This window comes from Hypanus sabinus, unplaced genomic scaffold (genome assembly GCF_030144855.1).
Source record: "Hypanus sabinus isolate sHypSab1 unplaced genomic scaffold, sHypSab1.hap1 scaffold_244, whole genome shotgun sequence".
Lineage (NCBI taxonomy): Eukaryota > Metazoa > Chordata > Chondrichthyes > Myliobatiformes > Dasyatidae > Hypanus > Hypanus sabinus.
This window is the reverse complement of record NW_026780560.1, coordinates 256,146-274,718: the sequence shown is the minus strand read 5'-3', so window position 1 is coordinate 274,718 and position 18,573 is coordinate 256,146. Positions and strand designations below refer to the sequence as shown.

Sequence of the window (18,573 nt, the reverse complement as noted above, 5' to 3'; positions counted from 1 at the left end):
ACAATACAAGCCCACATTTGAGGCAGATGGGGCTGCATTACAGGTGGACATTTCTGCATTACAGATGTAATGATATTGCAGGCATACAGAGCTGCATTACGGACCAGCAGGGACTGCATTATAGGCACACGCAGGCCTGCACGACAGGCGTAAGGCCCTCCCTCTGCTGTATAACAGGCCAGTTTGGGCCCTGGCAAACAGGCGGACAGGCCCCGGGCTGGCAGAGTAGGCGAAGACATCGGTGAAGAGCGAGTGGAGTTCCGGATGCAGGTTTAATGACGACCACTTCCCCCACAACTGATGCTTGTCCCTGAGCCAGCCAGCAGCACCGGGGTACAACAGCACCGTGACCATTGTGAACTTCATCCCACTGATTTATCAAAGGGGGTGATAAATCAGCATGCAGGAGGGAGATTGAAAACTTGGCTGAGTGGTGTCATCACAACAACCTCTCACTCAGTGTCAATAAGAGCAAGGAACTGACTGTAGGCTTCAGCAGAGGGAAGTCCATGAGCCAGTAATCATCAGAGGTGGAGAGGGTCGGTAACTTTAAATTCCCGGCTGTCACTATCTCAGAGGACCCATCATTTGAATATTATTGCTTACGAAAGGACGACAGTGCCTCTACTTGCTTAGGAGTCTGTGGAGGTTTGGGATGTCATTGAAAACCTGGGCAAACTTCTACAGATGTGCGGTGGAAAGTGTGGTGACAGGCTGCGTTACGCCCTGGTACGGGAACACCAATGACTCTGAGTGGAAAATCCCACAAAAGGTAGTGGATTGGGCCCCGTACATCACGGGTAAAACCCTCCCAACCATCTCCAGGAAACGTTGTCGCAGGAAAGCATCAGAGATCCTCACCACCCAGGCCACGCTCTTTTCTCACTGCTGCCATCAGGAAGAAGGTACAGGAGCCTCAAGACTCACACCAGCAGGGTCAGGGACAGTTACTACCCCCCAAACATCAGGCTCCTGAACAAAAGGGGACAGTGACTCTCATTCTACTGAGAATCCCACAACCCATGGTCTCACTTTCAGGACTCTTTATCTTGTCATTTCATGCCCTCGTTATTTATTGCTATTTATTTATATATGCATTCGCAGTTGTTGCCCATCGATCCTGTTCACAGTTACTGTTCTGTACATTTGCCGAGCAAGCCCGCAGTAAAAAGAATTTCATTAAATTTTACTTTGAACTTTTGATGGTGCTCTTTCTTGTAAACCTTACGAACAATTGTGCACGAACGCTGCTTGCCTGATGCCCTGACCCTGCGATGCTTTCGGAGGTAAGTTTTCTCTTCGGACCGGTCTGCACCCGTGTTCGTGTAGATGACGGAGAAGGGCTCCCCCTGACCCTCTCCTCCCCTCTCTCCCCACCCAGGTCTGCGACGATGTTTTCGGAGGTAAGTTTTCTCGTCGGACCGGTCTGCACCCGTGTTCGTGTAGATGACGGAGAAGGGCTCCCCCTGACCCTCTCCTCCCCTCTCTCCCCACCCAGGTCTGCGACGATGTTTTCGGAGGTAAGTTTTCTCGTCGGACCGGTCTGCACCCGTGTTCGTGTAGATGACGGAGAAGGGCTCCCCCTGACCCTCTCCTCCCCTCTCTCCCCACCCAGGTCTGCGACGATGTTTTCGGAGGTAAGTTTTCTCGTCAGACCGGTCTGCACCCGTGTTTGTGTAGATGACGGAGAAGGGCTCCCCCTGACCCTCTCCTCCCCTCTCTCCCCACCCAGGTCTGCGACGATGTTTTCGGAGGTAAGTTTTCTCGTCGGACCGGTCTGCACCCGTGTTCGTGTAGATAACGGAGAAGGGCTCCCCCTGACCCTCTCCTCCCCTCTCTCCCCACCCAGGTCTGCGACGATGCGTGGCACCACTACGCCCTGAGCCTCCAGTTCCCCACCGTGGTCCTCTACGTAGACGGCGTCACCTTCGAGCCCGCCCTGGTCATGGAGAGCGGCCCCTTCCGTCCCCCCAGGCCTCAGCCTCGCCTGGTCATCGGGGCCTGCTGGGCAGGTGAGTACGGCTCCCCACTTCCCCCGCTCGCCGGCACGGCCCGTCCCGCTCCAGGAGCCGGTGGACGAGTCTCCCGCACGCCGGATTCAGGGTCACCGTGTGCTCTGGCAGGCCTTCCCTCCCTTCACGCTGCTGTCAAGGCAGCTCGAGGCCGCGGCTGGGGTGAGAACGCCGTCCCTGGAGAACAGAGGAGGGAGGGTTTCATCAGCAAGATGGTGGTGAATCTGTGGAATGTGGAGACCAAATCAGTGGCTGCATTTGGAGCTGAGGTTGACGTTGTGGGTCAGACAGGAAATCAAAAGTTACGGGGAGAAGGCAGGAGAGAGGGGTCGAGAGGTCAGGATGACGTGGCAGAGCGGACCAAAAGGGCCAAACGTCCGAGCTCAGCTCCGGAGTCTTATGGCCTATTGAACGCGGGGAGACTGAGGAATAGAGACCAGGTGAAGGCGGCAGCTGCCATTCCCCAGCACAGACTAGTAGAGAGGGAGGGTGTGGATCGGACTGTTGGGTGGTGTAGACGGGTGTTTGCATTGACCTGGGTGCTGGGGTCACTGACGATGGATGCTGCTTTCTCGTGTCAGTGCTCCTTATTCGTGTGTTCACTGATGGGGAGGGCTTCCCTGTGTCCTCCATTTTCCACAGGCTTTTCCATTCTTGGGCTTTCCGTACCAGGCCGCGATGTCCCAGTCTGGATACTCTCTGCTGTCTGTGTATAGAAGTTTGTCAAAATTTTACATGTAATACTGAACCTTCCCAGATTTCCAGGAAAGTTCTCATTCGTTTTATTTTCACCCTGACACTCTCCCTTTCTCTCTCCCCACTCCCTTTATCTCCCTCACACACTCCTTCTCACCTCCTCTTCTTCCATCTCTCTCCCCTTCCTCCACTCCCTCTCTCATCTCTCCCCTTCCGCTCTTCAGCTCTCTCTCCCTCTATATCCCCCATCTTTTTTCTCCTCTTTTCCCCTTTCTTCCTTTCCCTCTCCCATTTATACCCTCTACACCCCTTTCTCCTTCCAACCCCTCTCCCTCCCTTTTCCTTCCTGCTCTCTCTCCACTCAACCCCTCTCACACATCTCTCTCTCTCTCTCCCCATCCTCGCTCATTCTTTCCTTCCCGCCCCATTCAGATCCCACCACCCTCACTACACCCTCTTGCTGCCCCTTCTCCCTCTCTCGCTGTCACCATCCCTTTTGCCCTCTCTCCCTCACACTTTCTCTCTTTGTCCCTCCCTTTCCCTTCTCTCTCACTCTCCACCTTGCCCCTCTCCATACTCTCTCTCCCTCCCCCACTCTCCCTCTTCCTTTCCACTCCACAGTCTCACACACCCCTCCCACTCAGCACACTCTCTCCCATCTCTCCACTTCACTCTCTCTCTTTATCTACCCTTCCCCCATCTCACTTTATCTCAATCTCCCGCCCCTCACTTTCGCCACATTTGCTCTCTCTCCCCCCTCCTTCCCTCTGCCCCTCTCCCTCTTGCTCTCCTCACTTTCACTTTCCCCCACTCTGTCTGTGTATCTCCCTCTTTCTATGTAAATATTGCTGTCTCCCTCTTTCTCTGGCACTCTCACTCTCTCTCTCTCTCTGCCCCCCTCTTTCATTCTAACTCTCCCTCTGTCCCTCTCAATCTAACTCTGACCCATTTTTCTCTTTCTGTCCCTCTCTCTCTGTCACTCTTTCACTCTCTCTCTTCCCTCCTTCCCTCTCTCTCTCCCTCTCCCTCTTGCTCTCCTCCTCACTTTCACTTTCCCCCACTCTGTCTGTGTCTCTCCCTCTTTCTATATAAATATTGCTGTGTCTCCCTCTTTCTCTGGCACTCTCACTCTCTCTCTCTCTGCCCCCCTCTTTCATTCTAACTCTCCCTCCGTCCCTCTTGATCTAACTCTGACCCATTTTTCTCTTTCTGCCCTTCTCTCTCTCTGTCACACTTTCACTCTCTCTCTCACTGTCCCACTCTTTCTCACTCTCTGACTGATCTTTCTCTCTCTATCCCTCTTTCTGTCTCTCTCCCTTCCCCCCCTCTTTTTCTCACTAACTCCCTCGCCCCATCCCCTCGCACTCTCCCTCTCTCAAGACTGTTTGATCTTTCTCTCTCTATCCCTCTCTTTCTGTCTCTCTCCCTTCCCCCCTCTTTTTCTCACTAACTCCCTCTCCCCATCCCCTCGCTCTCTCCCTCTCTCAAGACTCTTTGATCTTTCTCTCTCTATCCCTCTCTTTCTGTCTCTCCCTTCCCCCTCTCTTTTTCTCGCTAACTCTCTCTCCCACTCCCTCCCCATCCCCTCGCTCTCTCCCTTCCCCCCTCTTTTTCTCACTAACTCTCTCTCCCCATCCCCTCGCTCTCTCCCTCTCTCACTTTGATCTTTCTCTCTCTATCCCTCTCTTTCTGTCTCTCTCCCTTCCCCCCTCTCTTTTTCTCGCTAACTCTCTCTCCCACTCCCTCCCCATCCCCTCGCTCTCTCCTTCTCAAGACTGTTTGATCTTTCTCTCTCTCCCTCTTTCTGTCTCTCTCCCTTCCCCCTCTCTTTTTCTCACTAACTCCCTTGCCCCATCCCCTCACTCTCTCCCTCTCTCAAGACTCTGTTTGATCTTTCTCTCTATCCCTCTCTTTCTGTCTCTCCCTTCCCCCCTCTCTTTTTCTCGCTAACTCTCTCTCCCACCCTCTCCCCATCCCCTCGCTCTCTCCCTCTCTCAAGACTCTGTTTGATCTTTCTTTCTCTATCCCTCTTTCTCTTTCTCCCTTCCCCCCTCTCTTTTTCTCACTCTCCCTCTCCCCATCCCCTCGCTCTCTCCCTCTCTCAAGACTTTGATCTTTCTCTCTCTATCCCTCTCTTTCTGTCTCTCTCCCTTCCCCCCTCTCTTTTTCTCGCTAACTCTCTCTCCCACTCCCTCTCCCCATCCCCTCGCTCTCTCCCTCTCTCAAGACTGTTTGATCTTCTCTCTGCAGATGAGATCTGGACAGAAACAAACAACATCACCGACGTTCCCCCAGGTAAAGACCTTGTCCTCCCCTCCACCCTATCTCCCACCTTCTTCCCTCTCCTGCCCTACCTGCCTCCACCAAGATCCCCGTACCCTCCCTCCCTCTCCTGGCAGCACCGAGGTTGGGGGTAGTGTTGTAGAAGGAAGAGGGAATGGAGAGGAGGTATTGAAGGTGTTATGTACCCCGTAACTGGGTCACTTACCAGCAAAGATAGAGAGGTCCGTTGAAGTCTGATGGTACTATTTTTAACAGTATTTATTGATAAAAATACACAAAAATAATATCAATGCTAACATACAGTCAATACTAAATCTAAAAGCACGGGGATAATGTATTGTCCGATGGAAATATAAAAGTCACTTTGGTTCATTCAAGCTGCAGCGTTTTGGTTTGAGAGAAAGACGGGTTGCCCAGTCCTTTTATGATGTCAATCCTTCGAGAGTCGTTGGGAGTTGATTTCCCCGTTGTTAGCTAAAAACCGTTCTTCCGTGGTAGAGGACCACCAATTCCGGGGCAAATGGAAACGGACGCACGTGGCCTTCCCACTGGCTTTTGCTATTATGGGATTGCTAGCGTTTCTTCTGGTGCATCTGAGGGGCTGTTCCCACAGACCCTCTTTTATCCTGACTCACAGGGTCGCAGATGTCAATCAGGTAGGGATGATGCAATCCCTCCCCTCCCCCTTGGTTCATTGCCTGGGGGCTTCGATACATCGTACAGTATTCAATACACAATTCCGTCTCCAAGAGACAATAGCCGGTATCAATGGTTCCGCCTTTCGGAGGCCAGGACACATTCCAACTCTTTCTGGATTCTGCATGTCTTTCTCTCATTTCCTGGGTCTCCTGAACTGACTCAATAGTGATCTTGCGATTCTCAAAAAGGAGGGGGGCTACCCCACACCCTTCGGCCCCTCAGAGCTGTGGCAATTCGTAACAAAGGAGTGAATGGGAGGTAGGGTAGGAGAGGGAGGGGTATTGAGGAAGGGTCGGCAAATGAGTTGGGAGTGGATGGGATGTAGTATGGGTGAGGAAGGGAGATATAAGGGGAAGTGAGGGAGGAGGGAAAGGAGTGGACAAGAATTGAGGGTGGGTGAGTGAGTGGAGGGGAGGGGAAGTGAGGGAGGGTGTGGAGGGTGAGAGGGTGAAAGAGCAGAGCTGAGGAAGGAGGGATGAAAGTAGGGAATTGAGGGAGGGGCAATGAGGGAGGAGTGAAAGGAGGGGAAGGTCAGGTGAGAGGGGGAGGACAGAGAAGGACAATAAGTAAGGTGAGGGGAGGAGGGTACTGGAGGAGAGGGAGGCTGAGGAAATTCTGTGAGGGTGGAGAGGAGGTAGGGGTAATGAGAGAGGGAGAAGAGAGGGTGAAGAGGGGCAGTGAGTGAAGAGGAGAGGTAGGGGAGGTGAGGGAGGGAGAGGGTGAGGAGGGGCAGTGAGGGAACAGTGTAAAGGGAACGTGATGCTGACCGATTGTCCCCCTCCCCTCTGCAGCCCCGCAGGAGCCGCCTCTGGAACGGTTACTGACGGCGTTGTTGGCGGGGGTGACGGTCAGGCCTGGGCCTGTGGATGGTCACCAGGTTCTCGAGTGTCTCTACTCCTGCAGAGAAGGACTCGACTTCAGCGACTTCGAGAGTCTGGGCAAAGGCATGAAGGTGCGTCGGCCCAGAGGGAGTAGGAGGGGTCTGCCCTCCCCTGGGGGAGGGATCCAGTGCAGGGGTGGGGCTGAGGGGGCTGCTCTCCTCTGGGGGAGGCATCCAGTGCAGGGCCGGGGCTGGGGGGTCTGCTCTCCTCTGGGGGAGGGATCCAGTGCAGGGCCAGGGCTGGGGGGACTGCTCTCCCCTGGGGGAGGGATCCAGTGCAGGGCTGGGTCTGGGGGGTCTTCTCTCCTCTGGGGGAGGGATCCAGTGCAGGGCCGGGGCTGCGGGGTCTTCTCTCCTCTGGGGGAGGGATCCAGTGCAGGGCCAGGGCTGGGGGGTCTGCTCTCCTCTGGGGGAGGGATCCAGTGCAGGGCCGGGGCTGCGGGGTCTGCTGTCCCCTGGGCGAGTGATCCAGTGCAGGGCCGGGGCTGGGTGTCTGATCTCCCTTGGGGAAGGGATCCAGTGCAGGGCCGGGACTGCGGGGTCTGCTCTCCCTTGGGGGAGGGATCCAGTGCAGGGCCGGGGCTGGGGGGTTCTGCTCTCCTCTGGGGTTGGTATCCAGTGCAGGGCCGGGGCTGGGGGGTCTGCTGTCCCCTGGGGGAGGGATCCCGTGCAGGGCCGGGGCTGGGGGGTCTGCTCTCCTCTGGGGGAGGGATCCAGTGCAGGGCCAGGGCTGGGGGGACTGCTCTCCCCTGGGGGAGGGATCCAGTGCAGGGCCGGGGCTGGGGGGTCTGCTGTCTCCTGGGGGAGGGATCCAGTGCAGGGCCGGGGCTGAGGGTTCTGCTCTCCCCTGGGGGAGGGATCCAGTGCAGGGCTGGGTCTGGGGGGTCTTCTCTCCTCTGGGGGAGGGATCCAGTGCAGGGCCGGGGCTGCGGGGTCTGCTCTCCCTTGGGGGAGGGATCCAGTGCAGGGCCAGGGCTGGGGGGTCTGCTCTCCTCTGGGGGAGGGATCCAGTGCAGGGCCGGGGCTGCGGGGTCTGCTGTCCCCTGGGCGAGGGATCCAGTGCAGGGCCGGGGCTGGGTGTCTGATCTCCCTTGGGGAAGGGATCCAGTGCAGGGCCGGGACTGCGGGGTCTGCTCTCCCTTGGGGGAGGGATCCAGTGCAGGGCCGGGGCTGGGGGGTCTGCTCTCCTCTGGGGTTGGTATCCAGTGCAGGGCCGGGGCTGGGGGGTCTGCTGTCCCCTGGGGGAGGGATCCCGTGCAGGACCGGTGCTCTCTCCTGGGGGAGAGATCCAGTGCAGGGCCGGGGCTCTCCCCTGGGGGAGAGATCCCGTGCAGGGCCGGGGCGGGGGGGTTTGCTGTTCCCTGGGGGAGGGATCCAGTGCAGGGTAGGGGCTGAGGGTTCTGCTCTCCCTTGGGGGAGAGATCCCGTGCAGGGCCGGGGCTGGGTGGTCAGCTCTCCCCTGGGCGAGGGATCCAGTGCAGGGCCGGGGCTGAGGGTTCTGCTCTCCCCTGGGGGAGGGATCCAGTGCAGGGCCGGGGCTGGGTGGTCTGCTCTCCCCTGGGCGAGGGATCCAGTGCAGGGCCGGGTCTGGGGGTTCTGCTCTCCCTTGGGGGAGGGATCCAGTGCAGGGCCGGGGCTGGGTGGTCTGCTCTCCCCTGGGCGAGGGATCCAGTGCAGGGCCGGGTCTGGGGGTTCTGCTCTCCCTTGGGGGAGGGATCCAGTGCAGGGCCGGGGCTGGGTGGTCTGCTCTCCCCTGGGCGAGGGATCCAGTGCAGGGCCGGGGCTGAGGGTTCTGCTCTCCCCTGGGGGAGGGATCCAGTGCAAGGCCGGGGCTGGGTGGTCTGCTCTCCCCTGGGCGAGGGATCCAGTGCAGGGCCGGGGCTGGGGGGTCTGCTCTCCTCTGGGGTTGGTATCTAGTGCAGGGCCGGGGCTGGGGGGGTCTGCTGTCCCCTGGGGGAGGGATCCCGTGCAGGACCGGTGCTCTCTCCTGGGGGAGAGATCCAGTGCAGGGCCGGGGCTCTCCCCTGGGGGAGAGATCCCGTGCAGGGCCGGGGCGGGGGGGTTTGCTGTTCCCTGGGGGAGGGATCCAGTGCAGGGTAGGGGCTGGGGGTTCTGCTCTCCCTTGGGGGAGGGATCCAGTGCAGGGCCGGGGCTGGGTGGTCTGCTCTCCCCTGGGCGAGGGATCCAGTGCAGGGCCGGGGCTGGGGGTTCTGCTCTCCCTTGGGGGAGGGATCCCGTGCAGGACCGGTGCTCTCCCCTGGGGGAGGGATCCAGTGCAGGGCCGGGGCTGGGTGGTCTGCTCTCCCCTGGGCGAGGGATCCAGTGCAGGACCGGGGCTGGGTGGTCTGCTCTCCCCTGGGCGAGGGATCCAGTGCCGGGCCGGGGCTGCGGGGTCTGCTCTCCCTTGGGGGAGGGATCCAGTGCAGGGCCAGGGCTGGGGGGGTCTGCTCTCCTCTGGGGGAGGGATCCAGTGCAGGGCCGGGGCTGCGGGGTCTGCTGTCCCCTGGGCGAGGGATCCAGTGCAGGGCCGGGGCTGGGTGTCTGATCTCCCTTGGGGAAGGGATCCAGTGCAGGGCCGGGACTGCGGGGTCTGCTCTCCCTTGGGGGAGGGATCCAGTGCAGGGCCGGGGCTGGGGGGTCTGCTGTCCCCTGGGGGAGGGATCCCGTGCAGGACCGGTGCTCTCTCCTGGGGGAGAGATCCAGTGCAGGGCCGGGGCTCTCCCCTGGGGGAGAGATCCCGTGCAGGGCCGGGGCGGGGGGGTTTGCTGTTCCCTGGGGGAGGGATCCAGTGCAGGGTAGGGGCTGAGGGTTCTGCTCTCCCTTGGGGGAGGGATCCCGTGCAGGACCGGTGCTCTCCCCTGGGGGAGAGATCCCGTGCAGGGCCGGGGCGGGGTGGTCTGCTCTCCCCTGGGCGAGGGATCCAGTGCAGGGCCGGGGCTGGGGGTCCTGCTCTCCCCTGGGGGAGGGATCCAGTGCAGGGCCGGGGCTGGGGGGTCTGCTCTCCCCTGGGGGAGGGATCCAGTGCAGGGCCGGGGCTGGGGGGTCTGCTCTCCCTTGGGGGCGGGACCCAGTGCAGGGCCGGGGCTGGGGGGGGGGGGTTCTGCCCTCCCTTGGGGGAGCTGGTCAGACAGTCCCAGCTAGAGAGGAACCGAGTGAAGGAGAAGGTGACTTGTCAGATTCACTGACGTGGGCAATGGATCCACTCACTAGGGTGGAGAGACTCACTGGTTCAGGAGTTGGGAGATCTACTGACCTGGGGGTCGAGATCCTTTGGCCCAGGTGGTGAAGGATCTATTGACCTTGGGCTGAGAGACCCTTTGAGCGGGTGGTGACCCTGGGTTGAGTCGAGTGGATGGATCAGATATTTACTGTGCTTCCCTTTCCCCTCTCCTCCCCTCTCTTCCACCTTCTGCCTCACCTCTCGCGCTCCCCCTCTCCAACACCTTCCACACCCCCGTCCCCATCTCTCTCCTTCACCTCTCTATTCTCCATCTCACCCCTCCCATCTCTCTTCCCCTGCTGTGGTCCCACCTCCCCAACTCCTCACCCTGCCCTTTCTCCCTCCATCTCACCCCTCTTCATCTACCCTCCATCACCCTCACACCCCTCCACTGTCCCGCTCCCTCCACATTTGTTTCTGCCCGCCAGGTGCACATTAACCCTTCGCAGACGCAGCTCGTCTTGGAAGGAGACGACATCGAGAACATCAACCGAGCCATTGAGCACGTCACCTATCGCAACGCACTACGCTTTGCCACGCCAGGAGTCCGTCCCCTCAAACTCACCACCACCATGAAGTGAGTGTGCAGATCATCCCATCACACACTCCCGGGGTGACATAGAATCATACAGCCCATGATCAGGCCCTTCGGCCCAGTTAGTCCATGCTGACCAATATTCTACCTCGTTCCATCTCCCCGAACTTGAACATCGCTCTGAACCTCTCCCATGCATGTACCAATCCAGTCCTCTCAGTGTTATAATCAGACCTGCCTTCCCGCACCGTTCCTCACTCTCATCTCCCTCATCGTTCCCCTTGCACCCTTAAACTGTGACCTCCAGTTCTACTCCCACCCAATGTGAGGGGGAAAAGCTTGTGTGAGTTTACCCTCTGAAGCGGCCAATTCACCACGGATCCCATCTTCCGGGCGAGTCCCCCACGAGGAGCTTTGTCAAATGCATGTCGACATTGTCCACAGCTCTAACCTTCATCAATCACCCTCGTCAGCTCGCCAAAAGCTCAAATCAGGCAAGTAAGCCTGGGCTTTCTATAGTTTCCAGGGTTATCGCTGGTTCCCTTCTTGTTCCGTGGAACAACATTAGCTGCCTGCCAGTCCTCTGGGTCTTTGCCTGTGGCTAGAGGGGACACAAAGTTATTGCTCAAGGCCCCAGGAATATCTTCTCTTGCCCCCCTCAATACCTGGGGTATATTCCATTAGGCTTTCGGGACTTCCACCTTAATGCAAGACCCACCACTACTTCCTCCTTTACCTCGAAATGCCTGAACATATCACTACGCTCAGGACTGATCTCCCTCTCCTCCACATCCTTCTCCTTGGCGTATACTGAAACAAAGGACCTCACCCACATCTTCCGCATCGAAGCAAATATCCTCCCCCTTATCCTTGAGTGGTCCCACCCTCTCCCGGGGTATCCTCTTACTCTCGATGTAGGTACAGAACGTCTTGGGGTTCACCTTGTTCCTACTTGCCAAGGACTTCCCGTGGCCCCTCCCGGCTTTCCCAACTCCCCCCTTCAGTGCTTTGTTGGCTTCGTCACACTCCTCAAGGGCTCTGTTTGATTCCAGTTTCGAAATCTTCACCTGCATTTCCTTATCCCGACTTGACTGAAATCATCTTGCCTCGGCATCCAAAGTTTACCTTGCCATCCACCTCCTCCCTTCTGATGGGAACATACCTGTCCTGTCCTCTGTGCCTTCCTCAAGTCGGATGTGGACTTGCCTGCAAATAGTTGTTCCCAGTGAACTCTCCCTATCGCCCTGCTCCAATTTAAAACTCTCCCGCAAGGACCACACCGATCCTTATCTATCGCCGACCTGACAGTGAAGGAGTTGTGGTCACTGTTCTCCAACTGCTCACCCACTGAAAGGTCAGTCACCTGGCCAGGATCACCACCCAGCACCAGGTCCAGTACAGCCCCTCCTCTTGATGGACCGTCCACATACCGATTTCAGAATCCCTCCTGGATACACTTAACAAATTCTTCTCCATCTCACCCCCTTGAACGAAGAAAATCCCAGTTTACATGAGGGAAGTTGAAACCCCCAATGACAACAACCTTATTACTTTTGGACATTTCCTTAATCCGATTACGTATCTTCTCCTCAAAGTCCTGCTGGCTAGTGTCTTGGGGGGGTGGGGGTTAAAGAGACGTCTGTTGTTCAATCCCATCAGTGTGATTGCAGCCTCCCTCCTCCTGAGCTCTACTCCAGAGTCTGACCCCTCCATTATGTCTCCCCGAGTGCAGCTGTGATACTGCCCAGATTAGTAGTGCAATTTCACCCCCCCCACCCCAATCACCACCTCTTTTACCTCCTCCTCTATCTTTCCTAAAACTTTGAAAGCCCCTCTCTCAACCGAGTTTCAGTAATGGCCACAACATCGTAGTTTCCCTGTACTGATCCACGCTCTAAGTTCATCACCTTTACCCATAATAGTCCACACATTCAAATATACAGAGTAGAGACCTAACTGTCACCCTCACCCTAACCATCACGTCCTGGGTGGTGGGGGCCCTTAATGATGGATGCTGCCTTTTTGAGGCATCTCCTTTTGAAGGTGTCCTCGATGGTGGGGAGGATCGTGCCCATGATGGAGCTGGCTGAGTTTACAACCCTCGGCAGCTTTTTCCGATCCTGCGCAGTGGCCCCTCCACACCAGACGGTGGTCCAGCCAGTCGCAATCCTCTGCAGAAATCTGTGAGAGTCTTTGGGGTGACGTGCCAAGCTTGCCCAAACCCCCAGTGAAGTATAGCCACTGTCATGCCCTCCTCGTAGCTGCGTCGACAGGCTGGGCCTGGGGTAGACTCTCAGAGACGTCGACACCCAGGAGCCTGAAACTGCTCACCCTTTTCACCGCTGTCCCAAAGTCTGCAATCCGTTCCTTCCGGGCAGCGGACGGTGATGCACTTTGACCGATCAAATGTTCGGGGAGAGTGCGTGGCCAAGCCCGACAGCGGGGTACCCTTAGGTCTCAGTCCACAGCTCCCTGAAGGTGGCTGGGCCGGCGGGGTGGGAAAGGCAGTGGGCAGTGTGCACCGAACTTCTTTCATTCATTCAGACACCCAGTTAGGAAGATCTGTTGCAGCTTAATAAAACTCTGGTGAGGCGGCATCATTGTGCACCGTGTCGAGTGACGTGGGTGACCGCGGTCTCCGTGACCGTGACTGTTCTTGGTGAACTGCCATTGATCTAACCCCCTTCCCTCCCACAACTCTTCACTTTCCCGTCATCTGTCTGCCTCGCTCCAGAATGTTCCTGAAGTATCACCCTCGACTGCTGCATCTTCCAGATCACTCCAGCCTCCCAATGCTCTCTGCGTTTAAAAAAAATTGTTACCGGTGACACCTCCTCTAAATTTCACTCCACTCACCTTAAACTGTGTGATTGGAGAAAGGTGCTGCCATCTCTATCAAGTCCCCTCTCATCCTCCCCCCACACACCCACAGGAGTTTGAGACAGGGGCCATCTGTCTCAGTGTCGCCCTCCCTCACTCACCTCCCTCTTTCTCTTTCTCTCTCCTTCTCTCTCTCCCTTTCTTTCTCTGTTACTCTCTGTCCTCTCTCTCCCTTCTCTCTGTTACTCTCCGTCCTTCCATTTCTTTTTCTCTCTCTCTGTCTCTCTCACTCCGTCTCTCTCTCTGTCTGTCTCTCTGCCTCTCTGTCTGTCTGTCTCTCTGCCTGTCTGTCTATCTCTCTCTCTCTCTCTCTCTCACCACCTCTCTGTCTCTCTCACTACCTCTCTCTCTGCCTCTCTCTCTGTCTGTCTGTCTCTCTCTCTCTCTGTCTCTCTCACCACCTCTCTCTGTCTCTGTCTGTCTCTCTCTGCCTGCCTGTCTGTCTCTGTCTGTCTCTCTCTCTCTCTCTCTGTCTCTCTCACCACCTCTCTCTCTGTCTGTCTCTCTCTGCCTGCCTGTCTGTCTCTCTCTCTCTCTGTCTCTCTCACCACCTCTCTCTCTCTCTGCCTCTCTCTCTGTCTGTCTCTCTCTGCCTGCCTGTCTGTCTCTCTCTCTCTCTGTCTCTCTCACCACCTCTCTCTCTCTCTGTCTCTCTCACTACCTCTCTCTCTCTGCCTCTCTCTCTGTCTCTCTCTCTCTGCCTGCCTCTCTCACCACCTCTCTCTCTCTCTGTCTCTCCCTCCATCTCCGTCTCTCTCTCTCTCTCCTCCCCTCTGTCCCCAGGTGCTTGAGTGAGGGTCCCTGTGTTTCCGTGGCCCCAGTGGAGGGCTTGTTGGTGGTACTGGAGCCAGAGGAGCCCCGGATCATGGTGAGGGGTGAGCCCCACCTGGCGCGACCAGCTTCTGACTGTGAGGCGGAGGGGGGAGTCCAGCTGTTCCCCGGGCTCCGCATCTCCTGCACCGTCACCCACCACCTCCGAGCCCAGGACACGCCCAGTCCGCAGCCCACCGGTAGGTGGGGGGAGAGCGGGGAAGGTGTGGTCGGGGTGGGGGGAGGTGGATAGGATTGCGGAGGTAGGGAGAGGTGCAGAGTTCGTATGGTTGAGGGTGAGGGATGGAGGGGATGTGTTTCAGAGGTCGTGGAGATAGATGGGGCAGTGTGGGGGGAGAAGAGTGAGTGAGGGACAGGGGGAAACGGAGCCCAGATAGGGGCCGGGTCATTGTGGGGAGAGGGGTGAGGGAGGGGTTGGTGTGTGGGTGGGGGGGGGAAGGGGTATAGAGAGGGCATTGTGCAGGCTGGGGGAGCTGGGAGTCACAGCGACAGCTGGGGTAAATGTGGGGAGGGGTGAGGGGGGCCAGAGTGGGTGGAGGGGTGTTGATTGGTTTGAGGGCTGGGTGGGGGAGTGGGACAGGATGTCATACGGTACGATGCTCATTTGTTTTACCCCCTCCCACACCCATTACTCCCTCACGCATCATGGCCATCCCCTTACTCCCTACAACCCCTCCTCCCCTTCCTCACTGTCTTCCCCTCTCTCTCTGCCCTCTTCACCTCCACCCCTCCTCTCTCCCCTCTTCCCCTTCCCTCCATCTTCCTCTCTCTCTGCCCTCCTCCCTCCCCCTCTCTTCCTCCACCTCCTTTCCCTCTCTCTCCTCCCTGTCCTCTCCCTCCACCATTCTCCTCTTCCTCTGTCTCCTCCTCTCTTAACACCTTTTTTCCTCCTCCTCTCACTCCACTCTCCTGCCCCTTTACCCTCCTCTCCCCCATCTCTCTGCCCTCTTCCACAACTTGCCCCTCTATTCTCCCGCGACCCCACAAGACCCACTAGCGTCAGACAGCTTTATCCACAGCCTGGACTCGTGTGAGGTGTTTGTTGTGGGGGAGTCGCTGGACCCCAGTCGTGACCAGCTGCTCCTCGATCCGCAGCTCATTCTGCAGAAAGGTCTGCAGGTCACCAACACCAGCAGTGTCCTCACCATCTCCGGTAGGCGGTACACACGTCCCCCGTTCACCCGCTATGTCCAACCGTCTCCGGTAGGGGTACACATGTCCCCCGTTCACCCGCGGTGTCCTCACCGTCTCCGGTAGGCGGTACACACGTCCCCCGTTCACCCCGCAGTGTCCTCACCATCTCCGGTAGGCGGTACACACGTCCCCCGTTCACCCGCGGTGTCCTCACCATCTCCGGTAGGGGGTACACACGTCCCCCGTTCACCCGCAGTGTCCTCACCATCTCCGGTAGGCGGTACACACGTCCCCCGTTCACCCGCGGTGTCCTCACCATCTCCGGTAGGGGGTACACACGTCCCCCGTTCACCCGCGGTGTCCTCACCATCTCCGGTAGGCGGTACACACGTCCCCCGTTCACCCGCGGTGTCCTCACCATCTCCGGTAGGCGGTACACTCGTCCCCCGTTCACCCGCGGTGTCCTCACCATCTCCGGTAGGCGGTACACACGTCCCCCGTTCACCCGCAGTGTCCTCACCATCTCCGGTAGGCGGTACGCACGTCCCCCGTTCACCCGCAGTGTCCTCACCATCTCCGGTAGGCGGTACGCACGTCCCCCGTTCACCCGCGGTGTCCTCACCGTCTCCGGTAGGGGGTACACACGTCCCACAGTGACAACACCATCGTCCTCACCGTCTCCAGTAGGCGGTACACACGTCCCCCGTTCACCCGCGGTGTCCTCACCGTCTCCGGTAGGCGGTACACACGTCCCCCGTTCACCCGCTATGTCCAACCGTCTCCGGTAGGCGGTACACACGTCCCCCGTTCACCCGCGGTGTCCTCACCGTCTCCGGTATGGGGTACACACATCCCCCGTTCACCCGCGGTGTCCTCACCGTCTCCGGTAGGCGGTACACACGTCCCCCGTTCACCCCGCGGTGTCCTCACCATCTCCGGTAGGGGGTACACACGTCCCCCGTTCACCCGCAGTGTCCTCACCATCTCCGGTAGGCGGTACACTCGTCCCCCGTTCACCCGCGGTGTCCTCACCGTCTCCGGTAGGCGGTACGCACGTCCCCCGTTCACCCGCGGTGTCCTTACCGTCTCCGGTAGGCGGTACACACGTCCCCCGTTCGCCCGCGGTGTCCTCACCATCTCCGGTAGGCGGTACACACGTCCCCCGTTCACCCGCGGTGTCCTCACCGTCTCCGGTAGGCGGTACGCACGTCCCCCGTTCACCCGCGGTGTCCTTACCGTCTCCGGTAGGCGGTACACACGTCCCCCGTTCACCCGCGGTGTCCTCACCGTCTCCGGTAGGGGGTACACACGTCCCCCGTTCACCCGCGGTGTCCTCACCATCTCCGGTAGGCGGTACACTCGTCCCCCGTTCACCCGCGGTGTCCTTACCGTCTCCGGTAGGCGGTACACACGTCCCCCGTTCACCCCGCGGTGTCCTTACCGTCTCCGGTAGGCGGTACACACGTCCCCCGTTCACCCGCGGTGTCCTCACCATCTCCGGTAGGGGGTACACACGTCCCCCGTTCACCCGCGGTGTCCTCACCATCTCCGGTAGGCGGTACACACGTCCCCCGTTCACCCGCAGTGTCCTCACCATCTCCGGTAGGCGGTACACTCGTCCCCCGTTCACCCGCGGTGTCCTCACCATCTCCGGTAGGCGGTACACACGTCCCCCGTTCACCCGCGGTGTCCTCACCGTCTCCGGTAGGGGGTACACACATCCCCCGTTCACCCGCGGTGTCCTCACCGTCTCCGGTATGGGGTACACACATCCCCCGTTCGCCCGCGGTGTCCTCACCGTCTCCGGTAGGCAGTACACACGTCCCCCGTTCACCCGCGGTGTCCTCACCGTCTCCGGTAGGGGGTACACTCGTCCCCCGTTCACCCGCGGTGTCCTCACCGTCTCCGGTAGGGGGTACACACGTCCCCCGTTCACCCGCGGTGTCCTCACCGTCTCCGGTAGGCGGTACACACGTCCCCCGTTCACCCGCGGTGTCCTCACCGTCTCCGGTAGGGGGTACACTCGTCCCCCGTTCACCCGCGGTGTCCTCACCGTCTCCGGTAGGCGGTACACTCGTCCCCCGTTCACCCGCGGTGTCCTCACCGTCTCCGGTAGGGGGTACACTCGTCCCCCGTTCACCCGCAGTGTCCTCACCATCTCCGGTAGGCGGTACACACGTCCCCCGTTCACCCGCGGTGTCCTCACCATCTCCGGTAGGCGGTACACACGTCCCCCGTTCACCCGCGGTGTCCTCACCATCTCCGGTAGGCGGTACACTCGTCCCCCGTTCACCCGCGGTGTCCTCACCATCTCCGGTAGGCGGTACACACATCCCCCGTTCACCCCCGGTGTCCTCACCGTCTCCGGTAGGCGGTACACACGTCCCCCGTTCACCCGCGGTGTCCTCACCGTCTCCAGTAGGCGGTACACACGTCCCCCGTTCACCCGCGGTGTCCTCACCGTCTCCGGTAGGCGGTACACACGTCCCCCGTTCACCCGCGGTGTCCTCACCATCTCCGGTAGGCGGTACACTCGTCCCCCGTTCACCCGCGGTGTCCTCACCGTCTCCGGTAGGCGGTACTCACGTCCCCCGTTCACCCGCAGTGTCCTCACCATCTCCGGTATGGGGTACACACATCCCCCGTTCACCCGCAGTGTCCTCACCATCTCCGGTATGGGGTACACACATCCCCCGTTCGCCCGCGGTGTCCTCACCATCTCCGGTAGGCGGTACACACGTCCCCCGTTCACCCGCGGTGTCCTCACCGTCTCCGGTAGGCGGTACACACGTCCCCCGTTCACCCGCGGTGTCCTCACCGTCTCCGGTATGGGGTACACACATCCCCCGTTCGCCCGCGGTGTCCTCACCGTCTCCGGTAGGGGGTACACTCGTCCCCCGTTCGCCCGCGGTGTCCTCACCGTCTCCGGTAGGCGGTACACACGTCCCCCGTTCACCCGTGGTGTCCTCACCGTCTCCGGTAGGGGGTACACACGTCCCCCGTTCACCCGCAGTGTCCTCACCATCTCCGGTATGGGGTACACACGTCCCCCGTTCGCCCGCGGTGTCCTCACCATCTCCGGTATGGGGTACACACGTCCCCCGTTCACCCGCGGTGTCCTCACCGTCTCCGGTAGGGGGTACACACGTCCCCCGTTCGCCCGCAGTGTCCTCACCATCTCCGGTATGGGGTACACACATCCCCCGTTCACCCGCGGTGTCCTCACCGTCTCCGGTAGGCGGTACACACATCCCCCGTTCACCCGCGGTGTCCTCACCGTCTCCGGTAGGGGGTACACTCGTCCCCCGTTCACCCGCAGTGTCCTCACCATCTCCGGTAGGGCGGTACACACGTCCCACGTTCACCCGCGGTGTCCTCACCATCTCCGGTAGGCGGTACACAC

The 18,573-nt window shown here is 59.4% G+C and overlaps 1 protein-coding gene across 1 annotated transcript in view; it reads left to right on the top strand.

Annotated features, from left to right (window-relative positions):
• clstn3 (calsyntenin 3) overlaps window positions 1-18,573 on the top strand; it is a 383,889-nt gene that overhangs the window by 125,262 nt on the left and 240,054 nt on the right. Inside the window, exons 9-14 of the mRNA XM_059960279.1 lie at window positions 1,850-2,012; window positions 4,959-5,003; window positions 6,482-6,642; window positions 10,219-10,367; window positions 13,989-14,215; window positions 15,025-15,189. Of these exons, the coding sequence (XP_059816262.1) occupies window positions 1,850-2,012; window positions 4,959-5,003; window positions 6,482-6,642; window positions 10,219-10,367; window positions 13,989-14,215; window positions 15,025-15,189 (910 nt within the window). The remainder of the gene's footprint in view (window positions 1-1,849; window positions 2,013-4,958; window positions 5,004-6,481; window positions 6,643-10,218; window positions 10,368-13,988; window positions 14,216-15,024; window positions 15,190-18,573) is intronic.